This window comes from Pollachius pollachius (genome assembly GCF_949987615.1).
Source record: "Pollachius pollachius genome assembly, chromosome: 12".
NCBI lineage: Eukaryota > Metazoa > Chordata > Actinopteri > Gadiformes > Gadidae > Pollachius > Pollachius pollachius.
The window spans coordinates 7,711,631-7,735,933 of record NC_136945.1 but is presented as its reverse complement, the minus strand read 5'-3'; the positions used below and the strand labels follow the sequence as shown (position 1 = coordinate 7,735,933).

The 24,303-nt window shown below is 44.0% G+C and overlaps 1 protein-coding gene across 1 annotated transcript; it reads right to left on the bottom strand.

The window, feature by feature from the left end:
• Positions 1–36: 36 nt before the first annotated feature.
• Positions 37–21,518, bottom strand: slc6a11b (solute carrier family 6 member 11b; the record flags this gene model as incomplete). The annotated part of the gene is made up of 14 exons (XM_079748615.1): positions 37–180; positions 1,313–1,483; positions 2,289–2,389; positions 2,834–2,936; positions 4,384–4,521; positions 5,179–5,291; positions 8,606–8,730; positions 9,105–9,208; positions 13,562–13,696; positions 16,630–16,762; positions 19,261–19,342; positions 19,834–19,974; positions 20,403–20,537; positions 21,314–21,518. 14 exons carry the CDS (start codon positions 21,516–21,518, stop codon positions 37–39), a joined length of 1,830 nt encoding a protein of 609 aa, XP_079604741.1.
• Between the last annotated feature and the right edge of the window lie 2,785 nt (positions 21,519–24,303).

Genomic DNA, 24,303 nt, shown 5'->3' with positions numbered 1-24,303 from the left:
ATGGCAGGCAGCTTGGTCGTTGCTTGATTGCGGCAGTTAAAAATGCGTCTCCTTCTCTGTGTGGGCGGATACTTTCCCGTCAGCCTTTGGTTTTGCATCGTTGACGGCGTAAGGACTCGTGGTTCCGAGTTTCCCTCTCATTTTCAGGTCTGGACTCGGTGTGGTCAACTTCTTCATCCTCTGTAGAGAGCGCAGTTTAGAGGGAGGGAGGGAGGGAGAGAGAGCGAGCGAGAGACACACAGAGAGCGAGCGAGAGACACAGAGAGAGAGAGAGAGAGAGAGAGAGAGAGAGAGAGAGAGAGAGAGGACATTGTTATTTCCTGATAATGTTCAAGGAAGATTCAACAGACTCTGAGGAGTCTGTTGAATCAAACCGTCCAGTTAAACCCAAACGAGAAAACTTTCCATTATGAATTAGAATGGATTGATTGTATGTTGTGAAAATCAACCCTCATGCAGAGTCGTGAATACAACTCTTGTTATTTGGCTACTTTATGCACAATCACAAAGGACCATGAATACCAAATCTGAACTTTTCACAGTGCATCAGTCACTGTATTCTATTTTTGTTTTGGGTCTCATTTAAATTCTTAATCCTCCACAACCATCATAGTTAAAGAGAAATGTAAGTGTTATGGAAAATGACACTTGTTTACAACAGCGTCTGATTCGCTCAATTACAAATTTGGTAGTGAGATTTCAATGCAAATAGAAATGTTTTCCAGTTTTAACGGGCAGGGACGGATGTATAAGAGATGAAGGCAACCGTTGTCATACCGACCTCTGGAGGTGGTGTCGTACGCCGTGTTAAATCTAGACTGACTAGCGATAGGTTGTCCTCAAGACAAAATCTCTGGCGGCGGCGTTGTCAGGTCACAGGCTCAGCTCTATGACACCAGTCGTCAACCTTTCTACAACAAGGAGCTGGCATATGCAAATGTCTCTGAAACATTGTCGCTCTGTGACTTCTTCTCTCACTCTTCCAGGAATCCTAGACATGGCATTTCTATTATTAAACATGATTTACGGCCTTATCTAAGGCAACATAAACTGGTGGAACGCGGTCGCTATCTATCCACACGTTCTCAGGTCTTGTGAAACCCACGGACGTCAAACATGAAACCTGTTTGTGGCGGCACAAACAGGCTGAGACGGAGATGTACACCATGGTGCCTTTCTTATTGACAAGATGACCTTTTTTATCTAGATCCAATCAAGACGATAGTCATAGCATCTGGATATTTCTGCCATGTAAACAGGGCATCATCACGCCATGCTAGCGTTCCCCTCAAGGCTCAGCGCTGGAGTTCACCTCGCTGAAGGTGCCGGGGGTCTTCCAGATCATCCAGATCATCCCGAACGGGATGCAGACCATAGAGGACATGGCCATGAACCAGCCGATGCCGTAGCCCCAGTCCGGGTAAGTGTACACGTTGTTGTACTTCAGGGGCTTGTACTTGATGAGGAAGAACAGGAAGATGGCCTGCGGAGAACAAACAGAGGGAAGTGGATCCGCGGTGAGCAACTGATGACCACAATAATAGTTATAGGGATACATTGATTTCAAGTGCTTCTCAAGGTACACAAAGATGCTTCACATGCATTTAAGGTTAAAACAAAGAATAGAAAAAGAAATTAATAATCACCGCAATCCATCAATAAAAAATATGCATAGGATTTATTTCTGAGCATGTATTCAATATTCAATGGATAAAGGTTCAAATCGTTAACCTGATAGCATAATTGCTTCGGTCATATTTTAAGGTTCATTTTGTATTTAGCTTAAGAAATATAATAGGCAGATAGTGATTATGGAATGTATAAAGCACTCTGACTGGCTGAGATAGTAAATGAGCAGTGTTAGGAGAGTAGAGTCAGGTTAGATATCACAATTTGGCCAAAATATGAACACAGCAATTATGCTATGAGGCTAACGAAATACATTTCTTTCCAAAATTAGTTTATGTGCTGAGATACAACTTAACTAAAATGTAAATTCTCCTTCTGAGATACAACATAAGCATTGACCTCTTTTAGAGCAGATCAAAATGTACAATTTATTTCAGCTATACAGAAAGTTCTGATGAATGTCTAGGATCACAAGCGGTAGGTTGAATACTGCGTCAGTCGCGGGATGGCAGGCCGAGGACAAACCCCGTGGCTCCGGCCTCATCAAACCCTTCACGACTCTCCTGAACAACACCATGATATGTTGTCATGATTTGGTTGATTTGTGTCTTCAGTTGACCTGGCCTGATGCTATGGGTCATGTTTTGGAGTGGACTCACAGCGCAGATGCCCGGGGTTAGGATCATCCAGCACCATTTGATGAAGAAGACTGGCTTGTAGCCAATCATGTCCTCAATGTTGGAGTAGAACCTGTCACTTCCTGGAAGACAACGCAGCGTGTGTCACACGTGGGTCACAAGCAGACTTCTACTAGCACGACTGCTACTAACCACTCACGTTACCATTGGCTGTCTCTTAACCATAGCCTACATACAGCTTTTAGATGGACCCACTATGTTGGTGTGTTTTGACTTGCTTTGAGTAAAGGGCTACTGCCCATGAAATGTGTTTCAGAGTGTTCGCCAGCAGAGGGCAATGATGGAATAGTAATGTGAGCAAGAAGAAGTATGCAGTGTATGGCTTTGAGTGTTTACAAGTGGTACCATGCATCCATTTGAGAAAAGAGAAGTACAGTATTTTTCTGAGAACCATATTTTAGGATAGGACATATTTGAATTGCTGTTAAACAAACTGTAAATAATAAACAGGATAACACAATGATACTCATATTATAGATACCATAATAGAAAGCAGTATATCTTACCGTAGACCCAGCCGATGGCTATAGACTCAAATATGGCCACAAACAGCAAACACATCCCACTTGCCGCGTAAGAATCAAACAACTGGAACACGTACATTCCGCCCTGATTGGACAAGACAGCAGTCAATCAGCTACCATTGCTACGAAGCTGAAATAACATTTCTTTGTCACATTTCATGCGTGTTAAGTTTGCCTATCTGCAAACATAGGCAACCAAATTGTAGCATACCCTTCATTTGATAAGCTAAAATAAATAGTTGAAAAGTCCAATTGAAATCATACCTGTGTATTGCCTAATGTGTAATTGATCAGTTTTTTGCCTCAGAACAATCCAGTTTCTGTTAGCGGTGTGATGATTGTAACTTTGCAAATAGCTATCTGCATGGTAGCCAGTCATACGCAACGCTATCAATGATTAATGATACAACAGATTTCATGATTTGTGGAATCTCTCCCATTCTTTGCTCGGAGACTGAAGCTCGATTCTCATCTTCATTTCATGGCTCAATATCCATGGGGAACTATAAAAGGATTCTCACTCAGACCCATTCTTTACGATGGGACTCTCAGGGGGGCAGAATCTAATAAATGCGGGCTTTGAGTGAGTTAGAGGAAGCCCGAAGGGGAGTGCCAAAAGCTAAGTTTCCAGCTTTTTTCAGGGGCATTTTAGCTTTAAGAGCTAGAGCTGGCCCCCATATTCTCTTCCATGGTTCCAATATATTTAACACAAGAGATGTTCAAAATATATACAGTACCTGAGGTGTTAATGTCATGTTTTGCTGTTGTTGATGAAAACGATGGCGTAATGGAGCTGATGACATTGGTGACGATGACATTGAAGATGATGATGCTGAACAAGATGAATATTATTATGTCTTAGAAAGAACGTTTATAATTTGACAGATTTTAAAGACAATTAAGTAGTTCATGGTTCCCCAAACAAATCATTTCACTTAAAGTTGCTCGAACTTGCTTTCAAAATTATCTAAGAAGCAGCAGTCACCTAGAACAGCACATAGTACCATACTGTGCTTCTACTACACTGCTATCTGCTGCTAGATTGCTTCGACTTAGAGAAGGTCATTAGTTGTATCGTACTTTTTTATATTTCTGTGCCCTTACTTCCTATGAGCTGTGTGCATCAGCTACCACTGCCCGGAACCAGATGAGCAACTTTATTGGTGTGGTTTTAGATCAAAATCTGTAAACAATCTCTCTATATGCTTTTTCTAACTCATCTCCCAGGATTCCACTGAAGAATATCGCTCCATTGGACCTCCTGCCCTCTCTCGTCCCCTCTCTCGCCCGTACAGGCACAATACTCAAAGCCTTTCATCCCACCCGTGCAGCGGCTACGCAGTACAGCTGTTACGCGGTCCAGCTGTTATGTGGTCCAGCTGTTACGCGGTCTAGCTGTCACAAGGTCCAGCTGTTATGTGGTCCAGCTGTTACGCGGTCTAGCTGTCACAAGGTCCAGCTGTTACGTGGTCCAGCTGTTACGTGGTCCAGCTGTTACGGGGTCCAGCTGTTACACGGCGGGAGCGCGTTACCTCTGTGCACATGATGAGTCCTATGAAGAAGGAGACCACCGACATGCCCAGGATGAGCAGCTCTCTGCGGTAGCCCCTCCTGAACGTCTCGGGGTACAGGTCCACCACGGCCGTCACCAGACTCTCCACACACACAAACTGGAACACACGCACCAAGGCAAATCAGAAGATGATCCCAAATCAAACAAATTCTAGCTTGGGATTTTCACAAAGGCCACTAATCCTTTTCTTATATTTAATTACCTGCTTTTCATAATAACACATTTCAATTGTAATAATGAATTTCAATTGTAAGAGTAATGCCTTACTAATCACCTATCACACCCTCATTGTCTGAAACCAAATGGCAAATGAAAGAACTCCAGTTACAATTGATTTGAATTTTGACAAAGAACAATAAGGTTAAATATGGTATTTTCAATGTTCACTGAGCTGATACAATTCTATATGGTTTATCAATCAAGATACTTGAGGTGAATCAACCAACCCTCTTACCTAAAACAGAACCGCAAGCTCCCAATACAATAACATTCATTTGATGAATACTTGATTTTGATTTGTCAATTACGGCATTCCTTTGTCTGTTATTTCTGTAGAGAAGACCAGTTGCTATGAATGCTATTTCCAACCTTTTGCGTAAGCAATGGAATCCTTTTTCAAATAAATAAAGTATCTAAGAAAGTATTGATTTCTTAGCGTTTCGTAGCGTGTCATAAGCCGGATTGTGTGCAGCCAGGTAGGAGGTAGGTAGTTCCGCTGTTCCCCTTAGCAAATCGTGCTGGGACTTGTTCTGACCTGACTGTCCAGTCCGAGGAAGATGAGCATCATGAAGAAGAGGCAGGCCCAGAGTGGGGACAGGGGCATCATGGTGACCGCCTTGGGGTAGGCGATGAAGGCCAGGCCGGGACCTGCATTACACAGAGCAGCTCTACTGTCACTCTCCACACCGCAGTACCTTTGATAGACCTTAGTGGATGAATGAGGTATTTATCTATGGCTGTTTCACGCTCATCCATATTTGAGGCCCTTAGTTTCAATTACTATTGCTTTCATTTCTTATATGATCTTTAATAAAATGTCATAATTATATTATTTTTATGTTATTGTTTTAGAATTCCTCTGATTTATTAATCTTTATCCATCCTACGTATTTAATAATTGGTATTCTTATGTATTCTTATATTTATATTATATTTGTTTAATCTGACGACGATGACGATGATGATGATGATGATGATGATGATGATATGATGATGATGATGCTGCTTACAAGGCTTGTTCCTGTAGTGGTATAATGCAATTTAAACCAGACGATAATGTATGGGAATGTATTCGCTTGGTATTTCAGGTGCTATGGCTAGGTATTTGGGATACATTCATTATCACAGGTTGTGAAAAGGGAATAGACCATTTCTACAATGTTTGACACACAAACAGTTGCACCAGTGTCAGTGTCTGGCCACTGAAATACATAGGAGGTCAAATGAGGCAACACATTAAGAAGCCATGACATCACTGTTCAGTGACGGTGAGCAGACATATTCATATCATGGAGTGTGATTATGTTCTTTCACACCTACCGTGTGTGTGTGTGTGTGTGTGTGTGTGTGTGTGTGTGTGTGTGTGTGTGTGTGTGTGTGTGTGTGTGTGTGCGTGCGTGCGTGTGTGTGTGTGTGCATTGGTTTTGATGGTTGCTTGCTAGACGACCTGGTAAAATATTCAATAATGGTTCACTCTTTGAGGCTGTGCAGCTCTGAGGCATCCAGCTGAGTGGTGGTTCACTTCGCTGTGTAAGAAATAATTGAAGGTGACTTTAATAAGTGATACCGTAGCAGGCTCGGAGGCTAGGGGTGGAGTTGAGCACAACATAGCAGAACTGTGCGTCTTTGGTTAGCGCAACTTATTGGGACCGAGATTTGGATCCATTGTTCTTCGTAAATGCTGCATTTGTGCATTTGCCAGTGTCTCTCTGGGCCCTATCTTGCATCCGGCGCAATTGACTTTCTCACTGGCGCATGTGTCGTTGCTAGTTTGCAACTGGCGCAGAGTGTTCTTTTCCCTCCTGCGCCACGCGTCGGTAAATTAGGGAATGATCTTGCGCCCCAAGGGGCGGTTCGTCGAAAGGAGGAGGCGTGTTCTGGCGCAAACGTTCCCTGGTGCTATTTTGCAGTTTCAGAAATCACTTGCGCCACAAACCACGAAATACCTGGTTTAAAGTCAGTGGCGCGTTGTTCAGATGCTATTTTAAGGACGCATGCATAATGTTGCTTGTGCACCTCGCGCATACACTTTGCTTCTCTCATCTACCTAGCCACACATTCTTGGTAAATTATTTGGGAAAGAACAGCTGATACAACGGTAATAAGTTGTACTTTTAAATCAATGCATCTGCAAACACCATACAGCAAACACATATTTTTTTGACACAGACATCGTGTACATGCCCATAACTTTTAGGATTGATGAGTATTTGATCGTTAGAAAACACTGTTTTACCGTGAGTGAGTGTTAAAAAGAATGAATGAATGCGGGCGCGCGTGTGCGTATGTGTAAAATAATTAATGAATGTGGGCGCGCGTGTGTGAGTCCATCTGTTTAAACACACGCAAACTAAACACGTAAAGCATAATACAGTCCATGGCAATGTATATTAACAGGGGGACACATTCATATTAGGAACACAAGTCGATAACGATAATGCATACAATACTGATAAAAAAATGATGTTTATAATGTATTGCGTAAATCATTAAATAGAACCACAGTTACCGCATATAATATGTGTGTTAAGTTTTCTTTGACGAAATTTATTTGAGGACTCAGTATTTCTGAAGTTGTGGAAGAAAACCTTATTCCATGTGTGAATTAGGCCATATTATTTGGCCATAAACTGAGCCATTTGAAGTTTGAAATTCATGTGCATCTGTCTCATCGGAGACTGCAGACGCGCTGTCAAAATATCAACTCGTCAGATTCAAAAGCGCTCATGGCTCTTAAAGGGGATGGGAGATGGCACTCTCATTGGTTCATTGCACGTTACACCCAAACCACACCTACGGGTAATTAGGCTACTTCAGACCAACCCTTTTTAGATTTGCGCGGGGCGCAAGAGTCATTTTTGCGCCAGTAAAATAGCAACATCGCCATAGAACCGCCCACAAAGCTACTTGCGCTTGGCGCTTCTCACTTGCGTTTCAGACCGTTAAAATAGGGCCCTCTGTGTGTTCGTGTGAACGGCATATCCATCTGAAAGAATACTGTACCCTTGTTGCTGACATACAAGCCGGAGCTACGCTGTGTGTGTTTTTTTCTTTCAGAAAGCAAACATTTTGCATATCTTTAGCCTCATAGCATAATTGCCTAAGTCATATTTTAAGGTTCATCATGTATTTAGTCGAATAGAGGCGCCAACCAATTTAACTTAACAATCCCCTCTTGATACTTGGCTGTTTGTGTCAATATAGTGTTGTCACAGAAATGAAAGGAGTTGCATATGTAAGTTACAGACAAAATATTTTTAAGTTAAATTAGTTGGCGCCACCATTATATTATTTACGGTAGCCATTTACGTGGGAACGGCTGGAGAGTTTTTTCCAGCCATTGTGGCGATGCTGGATTGCTATACTGTCGAGAGCTTGGAATAAATGGAATAAACAAGTTGTGTAAGAACAATTATTGGAGTTTAACATGCATTTCCTTGGAATAAATTCAACAACTTTCCTCCTTGAACTGAACTCTGGTGCATTTGATAATCGACTTGTATGGACTTCCTGTAAACATGGACCTACCGACTTGTAAAACAGTCTTTTTTAATAAACTCCCGGTACGCAAACTAAGTTGTTGATGCTTAATTTTATGTGTAGGGACTCTAGTCATGCTACTGCAGAGGTTTGGTGCTATTTTGAGCAATATTAGTGGTTAAAGATTGCAGATTTAGAAGCGTTTCGCGCTGCCCCTAGGCAATGCAATGGAAGCCATTTGGGCTGTTAGAGTTGCTCCGGGAAAACGTATTTTATTTGTTTTCATGTCGAAAAAGACCCTGGGTTTCATTTTCACCGGAATTACACTTAAGAAACAGCCAATGAAACACAGTGAATCAGCAGTGTTATATATAGAATTAGGATGGATATCACGATCTGTCCAACAAATGACTCAGGCAATCATTCTATGAGGCTAACGATATTATACACACAACATCCAATGTGCAGAGCGACATTCTCACCCGACTCGGCCACCGCCTCGATGGGGACGCCCTGCTCCAAGGCCATGAAGCCCAGCACAGAGAAGATGGCGAAGCCCGCCACGAAGCTGGTGCCGCTGTTCAGACAGCACAGCATGAGGCAGTCCCTGGAAGCCAGCAGCCACAGGAGAGCCAGCGAGGGAGGAGGCGTCAGGGGGAGAGAACACAAGACAGAGAGAGAGGACTTCAACAAGTGGAGGAACTGTCCCCAAGTTTGGGCGCACATCATTGTTGCGGATTTGTGGGGTGGATGAGTCTATCCCGATGTTATCACAATATCACTGGACAAAACAGCGTTTTATAACCGCCTTTAGCAATATTCATAAGCCAGTGGCTATGGGTAAAAAGGTCTGCTACATGAACACCAATGTTTTTGGCTCTTCTCTTAACTAAAAGCAGTAGCTTGACATCCACGACACTATGAACGATGGGTCTTGCTGAGGCATTCAGTCAGTGGGTTGAATACTGCTCTTTGCCCTACCTGTAGCAGTTGTTGTTGTAGGCGTTGTAGCTGCCCAAAGCAGTGAGACAGCCCAAGCAGATGGCGTATGAGAAGAAGATTTGAGTTCCTGCATCCACCCATACCTGTGTTGCATAAGCACGCAGACAAGCACACACACACACACACACACACACACACACACACACACACGTTTTACACACACATATTAGAAATGAGCTTTTTGCAGAACTGTCCGTTGACTTCCCATAAGTTTCTCTGATTGACAGTGGAAATGATACGTGATACCTTGTCCAACATCCAATAACGGTAAGCTTTAGGTAAGGCTATGAAATCATTTACGTCCGCACACTCCACTGAAAGACTCCCACGCTGGTCATAGTTGTGCCATGTGTCTCCGACATCAGATGCTCCTCATGCGGGACTAAGGAAACGTCCCTTTGCCTCCGAGAGGTAGAACATCATGAACCCACCTCCTGAAAGCAGACACTAAGCGGAACAGCGCCTCAAGGTTCATGTCGTACTCCACCCATGACAATGCTGATATAAATACCGTTATAAACCTCAGTGAACCTCCGACACACAGACGGCCAGACCATACTCAGGCGGTAAGGACAGCCCTGCTACCTATAGACAAAGGTTAGGTGTGGAGCCGTTTGGTAGGCTGCATCTCATCCATAAAACGGCCTTCATTAACCACTGAAATAGATAGATTCGGATATCATTTTTGATTGGTGAACAAATTTAGTTCATAGAGTTTTCATGCTGGATAAATTTCGATTTGACAATTAATGTAGTGGTAGTATTAAAGTAATCAAAGTATGTTTTGATGAGCGTCTAATCTCACGAAACTAAGAATCGTTTTCTTGACCTTAGAATGAGCCATATGTGTTTATATATATACATCTATAGTGAGCAGCTCCTCTTCCATGGATTCCCCCATGTTGCACCACCATGTTTCCACAGCTGTAGGGAGAGCCTATTAATGGGGTTTCCTTGTTCTAATAATTGTCCGGACACAAAGTCAAAGCCATCAGTTTCAGCCAGAGATCTATTCTGTAGCTAAACCAGGATGTGACATAAAAGCACCAAACATCAAAGTTAAAGCAATCGATTGTGGTTTTAAAAAGCAATCACGCGGCTCCTTTGAAGTAAGAAGTGATTAAATACTCTATTCCCATGAACCATTTTGCATCACATTTATATGAAAACAAAAGGGCCGGTAGAGTTTCATATGTATTAGCTACATGGTTGGTGCACAAACTTACACGCTGTCCTAGATACATCGCATTGAGAAAGCGGTTTCCTACGGCGGCGAACCGGCCAACAACAGAACCAAGAGGTTGAACACAGAGACTGCCGGGGAATTCAAACTCAGCGCGGCGCGGCTTCTTCTGTAAAACTCTCTCTCTCTCACATCGCCATTCACTCACTAATCTCATTTCCCCCACCGAGAAACAATTCACAAACACACAGTCTTCTCTCCTTTTGCTCAGTAACCACGGTAACTCCTCTGACCTCGCAAACACACGGGACTGTTCCTGTGGAAGAACTGGGCCATTCTCCCCCTAATGTTCATTAATGTTCTCTTTAGTTCACCTCTGGGCTCTGGCGCTCCGGGGCCCGGCAAGGCGTAGCGGGCCCCGGGCCGCGCAGAGAATCACTTGTTGATGTTGGGCCTAATTTGCACAGCCTGTGTTTGGATCTGTTGGGGCTGTGGCTCAGTGTGTGTGTGTGTGTGTGTGTGTGTGTGTGTGTGTGTGTGTGTGTGTGTGTGTGTGTGTGTGTGTGTGTGTGTGTGTGTGTTGGGGCATGGGGGGACTCTGGAAAAATAAAAGACAAGAAATCGTAAAAAGGGCGGTATGACAATGTGTGTGGAGGATGGAGGAGCCAGCACACAGCCCGGTGACAAACAGAACAAAGACCCCCATGTGGCCGAGGAATCTAATTTAACTTTGGTGTCAGAGATAATGTCTCCCTCTGCCAAAACAGCTGTGCCCCTTTATCTTCCTCCAACATTATTTATCTTCCTAAGTCTCCATATGTGGCTGCTTCTCTCTCTCTTTAATGGTCTCTCCCTCTATCTCTTCCTGTGTGTCTGTGTGTGTGCGTGTGCATCTCTCTCTCTCCCTGTCTCTTCTTCTCCCTGTGTCTCACAATCTTCCCAGTGTGTCTCACAAAGTTAAGCTCATGAATGAAAATGATTCATTTAACCAATAAGCGTGTATCCCTGCTAACTTTCTGGGCTGAGAGTGATTAACACTAAGCGGTTAGCCAGCAGGTGGAGTGTACCGGAGACTGGCTGATGAGTCCCTGAGAGACCATTGAGGTGTTGCGAAGCATAACGTCTGATTAGCACCTTCATTGTGTCTCATTCTGTCCATCAACTGCCTGTGAGTAAAGCAGCAGGAGATTCTGCATAGTGATCTCATTGACAGACCCTGTCCATTGAACCGCTGTTCTATCTTTCTATGAATCTCTCTATCTACAGTATCTATCTGTCTGTCTGTCTATCATTCTACATTATCTTAACCAATCAATCAATCAGTCAAGTGTGTGTGCGTTGGTGTGTGCACCCATCCTTTTAGTGTGAACAGACACGCTTACTACTTTTGTGGCCACTGATAAGACCAGCAGTGGCACAGACCACTTACATTTGATGTAACATTGCGGCCTTGATAGAGTAATGGGAAATTCCGGAAAGTCAAAAATGACTACGTCGAATGGCAACGTTTTTCGAAATGCTTAAAACATTTTGCTTAAATATGTAATTAGTTTTAATTGTAATGAAAACATGAAACAATTTTTAAGCTGCAATCATGAAAATATGAAAACCGCTGGCATTCCCTCAAAAAGTGATGACCTGACCAGTAGCTTCAAAGTTAAGTGTGACCTGATTCAGGCGCAACCAGCAACGTTCTGGATATTCAAACTTTTGTTGAAAATTGCCTCATCGCATGGGATTTTGGATCTGACCAATGGGAGCAGCTTAGAACTCCTACAGTAGATGATGGCATCCGAGCTGGATCGAGAGCTCGGAGGTAGTAGATGGCTGTCTGCAGTATTGATGATCCCCACTTGACCCTGAATGCAGACTTTCTGTGATGGAGTCGTGGCCCCAGCAGATATCCCACTCTTCTCCCAGCGACCTTCAGGTCACTGCCAGTGCCGTTTGATAACTTTTTATTTTTTTATTACTAAGTCAGAACTAATACGTTTGCTTCAAGGCCTGCAGTGATGAGTTGACATAAGTGCAACTCCAACGCAAATAATTAGTTAATGTCAATATTTTTAATAGACAAAAAGTTTTCTACCTGAATGTATATTTTTAATTTCTAAAACAGTAAGCTAACACCCCTTGCCCACTGCATCCGTCCGTTGATAGATCTCATTGACTTTGCATGGGGCGGTCCCGAAATGCATTGTGGGTCTGTCCGTTCCGTCGGCTTTGTCTCTTGCGTTCAGAAGTTGTGAAAATTTTAACTTTTCAGGCTGCGACGGATCCGTCAGCCAATCAGATCACGGCTCCTTCGGCAAATACCACTCCCCCATCCGTCAGACACGCCTTCCGTCGTCCGTTGACTGACGGATGCAGTGGGCAAGCTGCGTAAGACCACTGGTTGAAGCTCTAAAAAACAAACCAGTAAGTACTTTTCGATTTTTTGATTATGATTGGATTTCACTGTTTTGATGCACTGCTGCAACGTCGTTATGGGCCTTGTGTGTTCTGGCAGTTTCTTCACCACTTATACTTTTACAGTAAAAACGTAAAAGTTAAAAAATACATTACAAACTGTCAAATGTCAAGAAGCTTATCTTGGCAGCGTATGGCTTATAGTTTATCCAAAAAAGTCAACCAAGCGCAAGAGCTCGGCTCTTGTTGACCACATTTGTACAGTCTAAGTTTAAATGGAACAATTGCCCACGCAGACAACCAGCCTCCTAAAGCTCTGAGCAGCTATCGTGCCAAAGCAAAGCCGTGTCTTTGTGCTCCGGGTCTCTCCCCTTCAAATTAGACGAGGATTTATGATACTCTACACTAAATAGACAAACAGGCGAGGGAACTGAAATGTGGATACAGCAGTTTCCTCATCCTCATCCTCATATTCCCAGCTGTGTTACACTCTTATACTCAGACACAGCAGTATCATGGATAATATATGTTTGGAATTGATGGCAGTTGTTTCGCATCACCTGTGGTTGTTTGTTTTAGTATCACGGTAGTGCAATATAGCAGTTTTCACGATAGTCTTATTCACTGCTGCTAAAGATGGAGGCTCCAGGAAACAGAGGCAACTGTTTCTCTTAGCTATTTTCTCCTCCCTATGTTCTCTATTTCTGCTTAAAATAATAATTTGCTGATACATCCAGCTTCTCCTCTCAATGAAACAGAACACAATTATGTCCGTCTCTCAAATGAACTGCAACAAACACGCGTCCCCATGCAGACACACACTATTAGAGCATTGAGGGCCTACCTGAGGGTCTGAGAGGCGGGAGATGTCCGGGTAGAGGTAGAACTTGATGCCCTCCCAGGCTCCTGGCAGTGTCACCCCTCGGATCAGCAGGACCAACAGCATAGCGTAGGGGAATGTGGCCGTCACGTACACCACCTTGAGATAAACAGAACAACCGTGTTGTACCACGCACACATTTTATTGATTCAACGTTTGTTGATCCATGATGTTTTTGTTTGCTATCCTAACGTGCATGTCTTCAATGGGCAGAATACTTATTGCGGAAAAAATGGGCTTGGACAGTTTCTAAGAACAAAAATGATCCGCTCTTTTTCAGCACTTCTTCAACCTCCAAGCTTTTTGTGACTTGCTGGGACGACGGCGATGGGAACACTGTGCTCGATTGGTCAGACAATTAAGGAGAGAGTGATTTATTTTTGATTTACCTCCACTCTGAATCCCGTCTCCATGGCCTTAACTAATGAAATGCTCAGTCATCAAACGGCATCAGTAACAATGGTAACAATTGACTTCTTTTGAACTGTGCTGCACAGCAGCAGAAGCTCAGGAAGCAGATGCTCCTGGGGGAAACCTAGCATGAACACAACGAGAACCTGCAGACAGCCCAGCTGCGGCGCCCGTTCAGATCAGAAGGTAGTGACCTCACTGTGAGGCGTCAGAGCTGACCCCTGACCCCACCCATTGAAGGAGTAACGTGAAGGTTAGGGGAAGCCCTTCGTAGGAGTCGGATCACACATAGTAGGCCCGAAGTCTACTGCAAAGAAAGCAGCTAAGAGAAACCCAACGCAAACACCCCATACTAAAGTATGGGTGTTTGTGTGTTAGCGCCCGCTAACCTCCAAACCCAAGCTCTTTTCTAAGCTGCGCTTCCCCATCTCGAGGCTCCTAGGAAGCCTGCTGGGACAAAAGACCCCGGCTCTTGGAAAGCGTCGGTGGGCAACGAACGTCCCCCTGGTTTGCTGGCATGCCGTCAAGGTCCAATTGAGGACAGAACAGGCCGGGGAGGGACAAGGGGGTGGGAAGAAAAGAGAGCTCTTCTGGCTCTGTCTGTTAGACAGGAGCGGTCCAGAGGAGTGATGCCTGTAGTGTGGGAAAATGCTGCATTTTCTTCTTTTTTTTTTGCAATACACACACACACACACACACACACACACACACAATTGCACACACAAGCATTGGACATCCATACAAAGTGTTGGCTGTGTACACCTGTCCACTGTATGTCAGACCCGCTTAGTTTACAGATTACCCTTTAGTGACACAGATGAACACACATACACACACACACACACACAAACACACACACACACACACAGACGCACACACATACATACACACGCACACAATTGCATACGAATCATGGTTCATTACATCACGTTGAACAGAAAGTCAGCCAGTCTGTTTAGGGTGGAGGCGGACCAGACACTATGGAGCTGGCCATAATGGAGCTGGGCACGGCGTGAAACATATCTGGCCACTGCTCTCACCCTATGACAGCCCACGGAGAGAGTGTGGGAAAAAAGGCCTTCTTCCGTTTAATTCATCCGTCCAGCAACAATTTGTCCTATAAAACGATTACACATCTTAAACCACACAAGCACTCTCTTCCTGTAACTCTTTTCTTTCAGCCTCATTCTCCCAACTCCCCACACCCCCTCCCTGCTGTACATCTTCCTCTCCCTTCTTTCTCTCTCTGTCTCTCTCCGTCTCTCTCTCTCTCTCTTTACCCACTCTTCGTCTCAAACAGCGTAGAAACATACCCCATCTCGCTGTGACTTTGGATACACCCCATGCTCCTTCAAGCTCACCCAAGGAGCATCTTCTCGGGCTGCAGCAAATCTACCGGCCTTAAATCGTACAGGAGGGAGAATGGCTGGCAACCATGGCCCTGCAAAAGCAAACAGCTTAGTGAAGATGGAGGAGACTTCTGAATGGATTGTGGTTTTCTGTATAGAAGAAAGCCTCTCTCTTTCTCTCTCCCACTCCCTCTCTCTCGCAGTGAGCACGCTGGGGTTTTTCTCAAAGAGGATGAGTGAAAAAAGGATAGTGGGACCGAGAGACAGAGGGAGAGCAAGAGAGCAAGGGAGAGAGGGGTAGAGAGAGAGGGGCTGGTTGTGGAGTAGTAGGGTAGGAAAAGGGGTCCGGTAGGGATGTGAGGGGGGTTACTCTGCATGCCCCTCATGAACGGTCTACTTCTCTCCCCTGAATACGGGAATCAATCTTGGACGGCTCACTAAAGCTGAGCCATGAAGAAGCACCACCCCATCCTCCCCACCACCACCTCCACCCCCACCCCACAACTCCTGCTTTACTTTGCCAGACGGAGGGCACTTCAGCAAAATATAGGTTAAGCTACAAATCCTACCCTCCCCCCCACCCCGAAATCAAAATCCAACTCCCTATCAAGTACAATGTATTGTGCATTTCACCTCATACGTCTCTCTAACTTTATTTTTTACCTGTGCACATAACGCCCTTCCTCCTCTCCCTCTCTCCCCTTCTCCCTCTCTCTCCGACCATCCACTTCCATCTCGCTCCCTCTCTCCCTCCTTCTCCCTGTCTCTCCCTCTCTCTTTCCCTCTATTGTCACTCTGTCTCATTGAATCTTTCAAGTGCTTCTCCAAGGCTGCTGAGTGAGGTGGACAGTGAAACGCCGGCTGCCCGTAAGAATCGAAGAGAGCACATTCAAGCGGAAAGGGGGACGAGAGAGGGAGAAACAAGACAGGGAGCAAATTAAGAGATATGCTTTCTCCTCTGCTCACAAGAGCAGGGGAATGCAGAAGTTTCACAGAGACTTTTCTCCGTGAAAGAGAGCTGTTAAGGAGGCGGGGAAGGGGGCGATGAGTGGCAACACTTTTGTTATGTTTTTGTGCCGCTTCCTGTTGTTTGGGCCTTGTTTCTTCTTTCAACAGAGCGTAAGGATTGCTATAGTAAACCGTCAGATTACAGCAAGCGCACAAGTACACGCACAAGTACATGCACAAATATGCACACAGACACAAACAAACAGGATGACTCCCTGTGTGTGTGCTTGTACTCACACAGGTGGATGGTCAGGTGAGTGTTACCTTGCCGGTAGATTTGGGTCCCTTCCAGATGCAGAAGTAGCAGATGAACCAGGCCAGGGCCAGACAGAAGGCCAGCTCCCAGCGAATACTGCCCATGTGCTCGATGCCATCTGATATCTTCAGCACTCTGCGTCTACACGGGAAGGAAAATAACAACTAATGATTAAAGAAAAGTTGATGTATTTAACATTTATTCAACCAAGAAAAGTCTCCTCTTTTTAAGAGAGACCTGGCCAAGAAGCAGCATACAATAACATACAACATATATACATAGGTTACAATAAATGTTTTACTAAACCGCAGAATAAGTAAAAAAGTAGACATTCATATTCTTCCGAAACATATAAATACATACTACTACTATTTTTATGTTTCAAATGTCACTTTAATGATGGCTCTGATATCTAACAGTATTTATGATAATCTTAATTTCATGGGATTATTTGAAGGAGTGTAGTACTTCTTGTATTATTATTGATTTACTGTGAAATCGGGCACATAGAGAAAGTGTTCTTTACATAAACAGAGTCATGAATAATGTCAGGGCGAGTTGAGACCTCACAAGGCATCCATGCAGATACAGTCTGCTTCACTCACAGCTAGCAGGATGGGAGGAAATAGAGGTGGAGGTGTGATTGTGTGAATTGGGGTGATGTTACTCTACCTACTGTCAAATTCACAGAATTATACAGCAGGTTTTTTTAACCCTACATTCATAGTTCAAATGTATCCATTTCCCATTGCCTTATTTGACATGAAGAAACCCATGGTTGCCCATACTACGCTACGCTAACAAATCACCTCTTCTATCAGTTCGCCATATGATAACGCGTGCAACAGTGGTCGCCATGGGAATCTGGGCATGCTATCCCTAACGATGACATCATTGGTTGTCATTAGTTGCGTCTCAGCGATTGTTACTTCCTGTTCGCTGACACATGGCCAGGAATCAGCAAAGAGGGGAAAGAAGAAGGAGAAAAAAAAACTGCAAAAAAACTAGCCAGAGAGGTATACGAGGCCCTGCCAAGCGCTTGCCTCTCGGTTCACCCTCAAGGCCCCTGCAGCAGCCATTGATCATAGTGACATGTTCTTGGTGGCCTTCCACTCTCCAGGTCCAACACAGCCCCCCCTCGACCCGCTCACCTCCCTTCCTCCGGCCACAGCCAGTGAATGAAGGGGACAGGAAGTGTTGGTAGCCAGTGTCGGCGCATGCTAATGTAATTTACATTGTACACATGCACACGTACTGTAAATCTCTTCCGGGCGTAATATACGGTGCTGCTGGTATCAAATGATTTGCTGCTTTATCCAGTATAACTTGTTACTAAAGTACTTTCCCGTGAGACTTTTTCTAAGAAACATCTTTGACCAGTGACTACTATCTAACAAAACAGTTTCAGGAAAGAGGAAAGAGGGAAGAGTGCACTTTGTAGTGACAAAGTCTGGTGACTAACACAACAGGACAGCTCTGGACTGCTTAAGAGACTGAAAGAACAGCTCAAAGTGTACAGTCCTTTAGCTGATAATCATCTGTAATCTCCATTGAATCAGGCAAATCCCCCATGAGCACTGTCCACGGGGGGATAAACCCCCATCAATGAAGGGTGTTGAATAGAAGAAATAAACTGCTTTCTAGGATGGAAATCTTTTGCATGTGGACGTATGCATGTTTTTCGAAAGACGTGCATCTACATATGCTATGATACAATTAACACAATATAAAACAGTAAAGATCGAAATAGAAAAAAATGAAATTGGATGGCAAACGCTCGAGATTATTGAAAAAAAAAAATGGATCACGCAAATAATATTTTTTAAGATCCAAGGAAATTCTTCATTCTGCTACGAATTGAACACTGCATTTATAGTGTAAAAATAGACTGTCTTGGCATGAATATGATGAGGTCATCGGTCATTTTTCCTCTCTGCCACCAGCTTGGCAGTTGGCTAAGTTGCCGTTTCCAACGGCACGCTTTTTTCCTTTTGGCTATCGGCTAACGATCAAATATTTCCCTCACACGCCAAAGTAACAAAACAATAAAATGATCTAAATAATACTCTGACATGATTGAAAATAGGAGGTGGTTTGGTTGAATGTAGAAGAATACTGTACACAGCAGTTGTACAGCAGAGCGCATGGCCTCTGGCAGGGGGACAGGAAGTTTGCTCAGCATATAACACGCCGGCCTGGCTTGAAATGCTGCCATACACGGCTCACGCTGGGAGGCAGCTTGCCTACCCAGGGCTTGTTGACACAACTATGTAAAGACAGTTCTAATTATTAGGCAATAAGGTTAGCGGGGTGAATCAGATGGCTTTCCGCAGAAGCTCTGATTTGTGACTCCAGGGTACAGATTGGGGTCAAGAGCAGTGTTTACGCTATGAGACCTTTGATCCGAACATGAGAAAAGCCACGTCGTTGGTGACTCCGAAAAAGCATTACAAATGAGCTAGGATTCAGAGATGTGTAGGTGAGAATGTGACACTGCAGAAACAGAAGTTTGACACTCCCCTGATCCCATTACAGTGATATACAGAATGTATAAATAAACTGAATTTCATAAGGAATCTCATCAAAACAGTAACTTGGCTTCGTTTTAAAGAAATAGAAGTGAGAGATGCACTACTTACTCCCAGAACTCAATGACCGGAGAGGTGGCGTTTGGGTTTGTGAAGTTGGTGGCGTTCGCTCCATACATGTCAACACAGTTCTCTGTGGACACAGAATGACTTGTTAATCATGATATAATGATAGCATATGCCATTTGGATGAGGCTCTTATCCTTAACTTTTCTTAGAATGAGGTTTTAGTGCCGTCCTTGATTCTTGGCATGGATAATTATCATGATGGAAAATTAATGAAAAAGTTGTAACTATTAGAGCATTTTAAAACGATATTAGGGGTACCATCACAAACTGTGTGCCTGGTTCAAACGACTAATTCCCCACCCACTTATTCCCCCAAAAAAGTAAATCAGTCTCTGCTCTCAGTTGCTTGAGTGTGGAGCCAATCAGCGTCCAGTAGGCAGGACTTGATAAACAGTTGACAGAATCCGTGTGACCATAGTGAACCACAGAAACAACACGACTCCCAGAATCTGCTTGACTGAATATTCATGATGATTACACTGGGACAGTTGGTTGATGACACACTGTGCCAAGGCCTTCACAGTGAATATTTGATAGTCTAATATGAGTCTCCACCTGTGTTCCAGTAGTGGCCGCAGTTAGCCCAGGGCAGCTCGGTGGTAAAGCAGTTGAAGAGGTAGAAGATAGCCCAGGCTAGGATCACCACGTAGTAGACGTTTAGATGAGCCTGAATCACCTGGGTCGCGTAGCCAATCCCTGAAGAGTCCATGGGAAGGAATGAGATGGAAAAATTATTGCTCATTGGTCCATACAGATACAGGTCATATATGAAAATTACAACAGTGGGAATAGTTGGCTGTTATGTCCAATGATCATAAATAAACAAAATCCTCGACTTTGTCCTTCCTTTGCTAAGGCAGACGTCTTTGTTTAAATAAAAGATGATTCAATGATATGAGTGCATTGATAATAAGTAATAATAAACTGGGGTGGGGAGGAACTTAAGCATTTCTACCTTCAAATGCTCCAGCTTTCCCAGTTAACCATCATCAGTGATTATTATGAGAGTTACATTGTGTTTTTTAAACAGAGTTTCAAACTCAAAGTTTATCAGGCAGCGATCCCAAATGACCGTTGCTATGTGGGATCAGGAAAATGCAGAAGAGCCCCTGGATTGTACCCACCCTCAAAGAGCGGGCAGACCTTCCTCCAGCAGGTGATGCCTCCCTCGCTGGTGAACTGGCCCAGGGCGGTCTCCAGGAAGAACACGGGGATGCCACAGCACACAAAGAAGATGACGTACGGAACGAAGAAGGCCCCTTCACATTCCCACAACACAACGGAGTGTCAACAATCTACTTTAAATCGTATATATCTGAACGTCCCCTATCTATCTTATCTATATGAAATAAACTGAACTTCAGCTATCTACCTTACCTATCTAAATAACCCTTGACCTATCTACCCTACCTATCTGAACCTCACCTATCTATCTTACCGTCACCCTGTATCTTACCTATCTGAATTAATCTTAGCCTATCTATCTTACCTATTGGCATTACCCTTCAACTGAACTCAAAACAATTAGGCGGTTACCAGACATTTTGGGTTCCAGTGCTGCACTGCCAACATGAACATGACCTCTCTTTTAATGAGGTGGATGATGTGGCTCCATGCTGGGCTTGCTAGCTACCATCCTACCAAATCAAGCAGCCAGCCTTACAGACGACAACCGTTCAATACACCGTTCCTTTGATGAAGATCAGAACACACATAGTTATTAGCCATCTCTCCCAGCGATCCATCTTAAAACGTCACAGTGCTCGGATTAATTATCTTGAAGAATTTAATATGTGTTCAAAGGTGTTTAAAAGTGCCTCAACCTAATTTGTATCATCATGCTGTCTTTTCCCTCACTAAAGACTCAATTCTTCCATTTCCATCTCGCCAAAATAACTCATTTTATCTACAACATTGCCTTTCCTTCACCTGGTCCCTCCATGCAGGTATATATATATTGTATACAGTATATATATATATATATATGCATGACCAGTGCAGTAGGAGAGTCCTGATCTCTCCTTCCCCTCCTTACCTCCTCCATTCTTGTAGCAGAGGTAAGGGAACCTCCAGACGTTGCCGAGGCCGATGATCTCCCCGGCGACGGACAGGAAGAACTCAATCTTGTTGTTCCAGTGGCCCCTCTCATGGTACTCCTGCTTGTCCACACTGGAGGCTGAGCCTTCAGGGTCCTCGCCTTGTTTACCGTTTACAACGGGCCCGCTCTTTTCCGCCGTCATGACGCACCAGCAGCTCTGACCAACACAAACAACGACCACAGGAGCCACATACAGGATGCAACCTCATAACCAGATCTTTTTAACAGGGCGGGGGGGTCCATTCACAATGGAAGCAGAACTGAATGTAGATGGTTTGCTACTGAATGTAGCTGGTTAAGCTACTGAATGTAGCTAAACCACACCCATACAAGACTGAAGACAGATGATTTGTGTTAAGTTTATCAACTGATGCAGCAAAATCACCCCTTTGTGTAGGTTTGAAAGTTTTGAAGTTGGAAAGGGGGTCATAGAAAATAATTTATAATTTATTGCACTGTGGTGGCCTACTCTAACATTATATATTAGAACACAATACAACAGACAATGAGAAGTGTACTAAAGTTGAGATTTCTGGAAGGTTCAACTTCAGCAAACTTTCAGTAACTGAAAATATATTTGCAGCCGCAGATATCACCCACGTTAAATTAAAATGGATCCAAATGTCGTGTAAATGCAATATACATAATTTATCTGCCTCGATATTAATTAAAAACTGTCTCAATCACCTATCAGGTAATCGCAATCTACTGATAGCTAGTTGTGTAACTTGTGGCAAGGAAACAAATCGATCATATTAGAAAGTATGTGAAAACGTAGCACAACCCAAACACTTGTAGTCTTTACTCACCGGTCTCAAAGCGAACAGTGGCAAACGTCCTTTGGCTCCCGATGTGATGAGCACCAACGATTGTTTATACCAAACAAAGTGATGGTTAAGCCTGACCCGGGGCGAGGAGCGAATGGAGAGGGGGGGAAAGGAAAACGAGGAAAAATCGAGATCCGAGACGAGATAATTGGTGTGTTAAGTGTGCCTACATAAAGGGAGGAGATCCCCAGAGGACGCAGAGTGGCGGTGGCTACCAGGCGATGGATAGCGTGCGACTGTGCTCCTGCTCTCCAAGCGGTCCACTCTCAAGCGCCTCTACTTGGATAGGAGCCATGTGCTCGCCAACAACTGGAGCCCTGCGTTACCGCGGTGGATTGCTAGCTGAGATGGAGAGACGGGTAAAACACACACACACAAAAAAAAAAAAAAATCTGAAGCCTATGTCCCGGACATACTTGAATATGAACAAACCCCCGTAGTGGCACTACCAATCTGCATGTTTTGGAGAATAAAAAAAGTCACTTATTAAGTTAGACTTAGTTTGATTTAAAGGATGGTGCTAATATGTTGATGCATTATGTCATAAATGAGCTGAAAAGCAGATGAATATAATTATTTTGGAACATTGGACATTCTTGCCATGTCCTCAACATGGGTCTGACTTTTGCCTTTAACTGTTGAACGCTCGTGGGAAGTCAAGTCTCTCTTCAAAGAGGCGGCAACGGCCATTCGATTTATGAATCGATGTCACCGGTCTTGTTCCCTTTGTCCCTCCAGTGGCTCCCGGGGGATCTGCTTTCAGAATACCAACTCGTGACCCCCGCCCCATCCTCCTCCTCTGGAAGTCACGGTGCGATCGGACACCACGGACTTCAAAACGGATGTCCTCTTTTGAAACACGCATTGGGGCCTGAAAACAGGGCGAGTACAGGATGTCCCAAATGGACGATGGACGATCATAAACCCCACGCGGCATTCACCAAACCAAGAAAATATATGTTCCCTATAGGCTAAGGAAGGGGGATGAGAGGGGAAGGGGGGGGGGGGGGGGGGGGGGGGGGGGGTTCAGGGGTGTGTGGGAGGAGGGTGTTCATACATAACTTGATCGCTCCGTTTCCAGGCATGATGGGCTTGCAGCAGCAGGAACTCTGGTGGGTTTTAAAGGAGCTGACCCAGTCTGTAAGAATCCCTTCACGTCAGGGTCACTCGTCATTAGAGGCTTAACAGGAGTGCCCTGCATGAAAAGTATGGCCACCCAAAACCTTGCTGGCTAACACTGGCGCTTGCCTTTCAGCCAGAGTCAAGTCCTTTGTGTGGCCTCCTACTACACCGCCATCAGTAGGGAAGCGCTGCTGGCACAAAGAACAAATACATTAGGAAAATTTAAAGCGAATTTGCTTCATGAAATTTCAAAAAATTATCTTTATCAAAAAATAAGTTCAAAACAAACCCCATGTTGTTTCCACCATAGTAGGATATAATTCTATATTGTTGAGGAAAGAAATGTTATCCTCCAGTGAAATTTCATCAGATTTGATCTAATAACAGAGACTATTTTACTTCAATACCGTTGAATGGTCCGAAATACAAAGATAGATGTAATTTTAGCCTGAGATTATATCATTGAGCTACCAATGACCTTTCACAGACTGAATTGCACATCAGACATTAAATTGTGTAAAAATGATTGGCTGTCAAGTTTCAACAAGTTGTTGAATGGAAGAACAGAGCTTTTTAACCCGGAGAGACCCGGAGAGCCCATGTTGCTATAGTTTAGGACATGGCCTGTTGCTTGGATACATTCCCACAGGGTTTGTACATCGCCACATCTTATCGAATTGACTGCCTCAATTTTGGAAGCATAGGAGCATTGGAATGTTAGCTATCATATTTTAGGAATGGTTTGTCAGTAATTGTTTAGTAATTAATCAAGAAATGATTTGTCTTTATGGGGAGCCATTATTAGGGGTCCGAGCAGCGAAGCTGCTTGGCCCCTATTGTTTCTGCAACGTTTTTTTTCTCCCCTCAAATTCTGTAAAAGTCATACTGCAGCCTATACCGTAAGTCGAAATCTTTTGAAATTTTCAGGTATGGTTACCAATAACCCCCTCTACCCATAAACCCAAATTTGTGGTACTG